We start from the raw sequence: 875 nt of genomic DNA on the forward strand, positions 1-875 counted from the left end.
ACCCCGCCCCCATCCCGCAGCCGCAGCCCGTCGCTCCTCAGTATCCGGTGACTCCGGCCCCGGGCCCCGTCCCCACCGCACAGTATCCCATCACCCCCGCGAGCGTCCCGGAACAGGTAATGCGCTCACACACGTCTGTTCACCGCCGTCTGTCATCCGTCTCCTCAAGCGTCTGTCTCTGTCTCCAGACTCTTCCTCACGCTCTGTTCCCTCTGCCCACAACCGTGGCTCCGCCCATCCCGCCGCAGAAGCGCCGCTTCACGGAGGAGATGCCAGACGAGGCGAACAGCGGCCTGCTGGGATACCAGGTGAGCTCTGGCACGCACCGGACGCTGCGCTCATCACCGTCTGCCTTTACTGTGTTTCTGCAGGTGCGTGAAGTCAGCGGCCTGTTGCCATGGTGACAGCAGTTTGTGGGCGGAGCCTGTAATGAAGTGACCTCTGATCTCTGGGGTCATGAGTACCTGAAAGTGTTTGTTGGCAGTTTATTTGTAATGAATGACAGCAGATAAAAGCTCAAACCCTAGTGAGCCGCCTAACTAGACAGCATCACGGGTGCTGATCTGAGAGCAGTAGTACTGACCGCAGTGCTGAAATACAGCAGTACATACATCATCCGTGTTTGTGTGCTGCTCGTTAGCCTGACGTGTGTCCTAATCAGTAAGATGCTAGATTTAGTGTTTTATTTTCTATTTTCATTTTGTTTTAGTTGAATTGGTCTGTGCCATTAACATACAGCAGCTCACTAGGGTTCCTGCAGTGAATGATGGGAACTGCTCATGTGTTTGTCTGTAAATGTGATTTTCCTCTTCTGTGTAAGAGATGATGAGTCACTGATGTGTGTGTGTGTGTGTGTGTGAGAGTGAGTGTGAGTG

The 875-nt window shown here is 53.7% G+C and overlaps 1 protein-coding gene across 1 annotated transcript in view; it reads left to right on the forward strand.

The window, feature by feature from the left end:
* LOC107698184 (UPF0469 protein KIAA0907 homolog) overlaps positions 1–875 on the forward strand; it is an 8457-nt gene that overhangs the window by 5847 nt on the left and 1735 nt on the right. The window contains exons 10-11 of the mRNA XM_016499140.1: positions 1–116; positions 189–308. Of these exons, the coding sequence (XP_016354626.1) occupies positions 1–116; positions 189–308 (236 nt within the window). The remainder of the gene's footprint in view (positions 117–188; positions 309–875) is intronic.

The sequence above is a fragment of the Sinocyclocheilus anshuiensis genome, unplaced genomic scaffold (assembly GCF_001515605.1).
Source record: "Sinocyclocheilus anshuiensis isolate Anshui unplaced genomic scaffold, SAMN03320099.WGS_v1.1 scaffold2292, whole genome shotgun sequence".
Taxonomy (NCBI): domain Eukaryota; kingdom Metazoa; phylum Chordata; class Actinopteri; order Cypriniformes; family Cyprinidae; genus Sinocyclocheilus; species Sinocyclocheilus anshuiensis.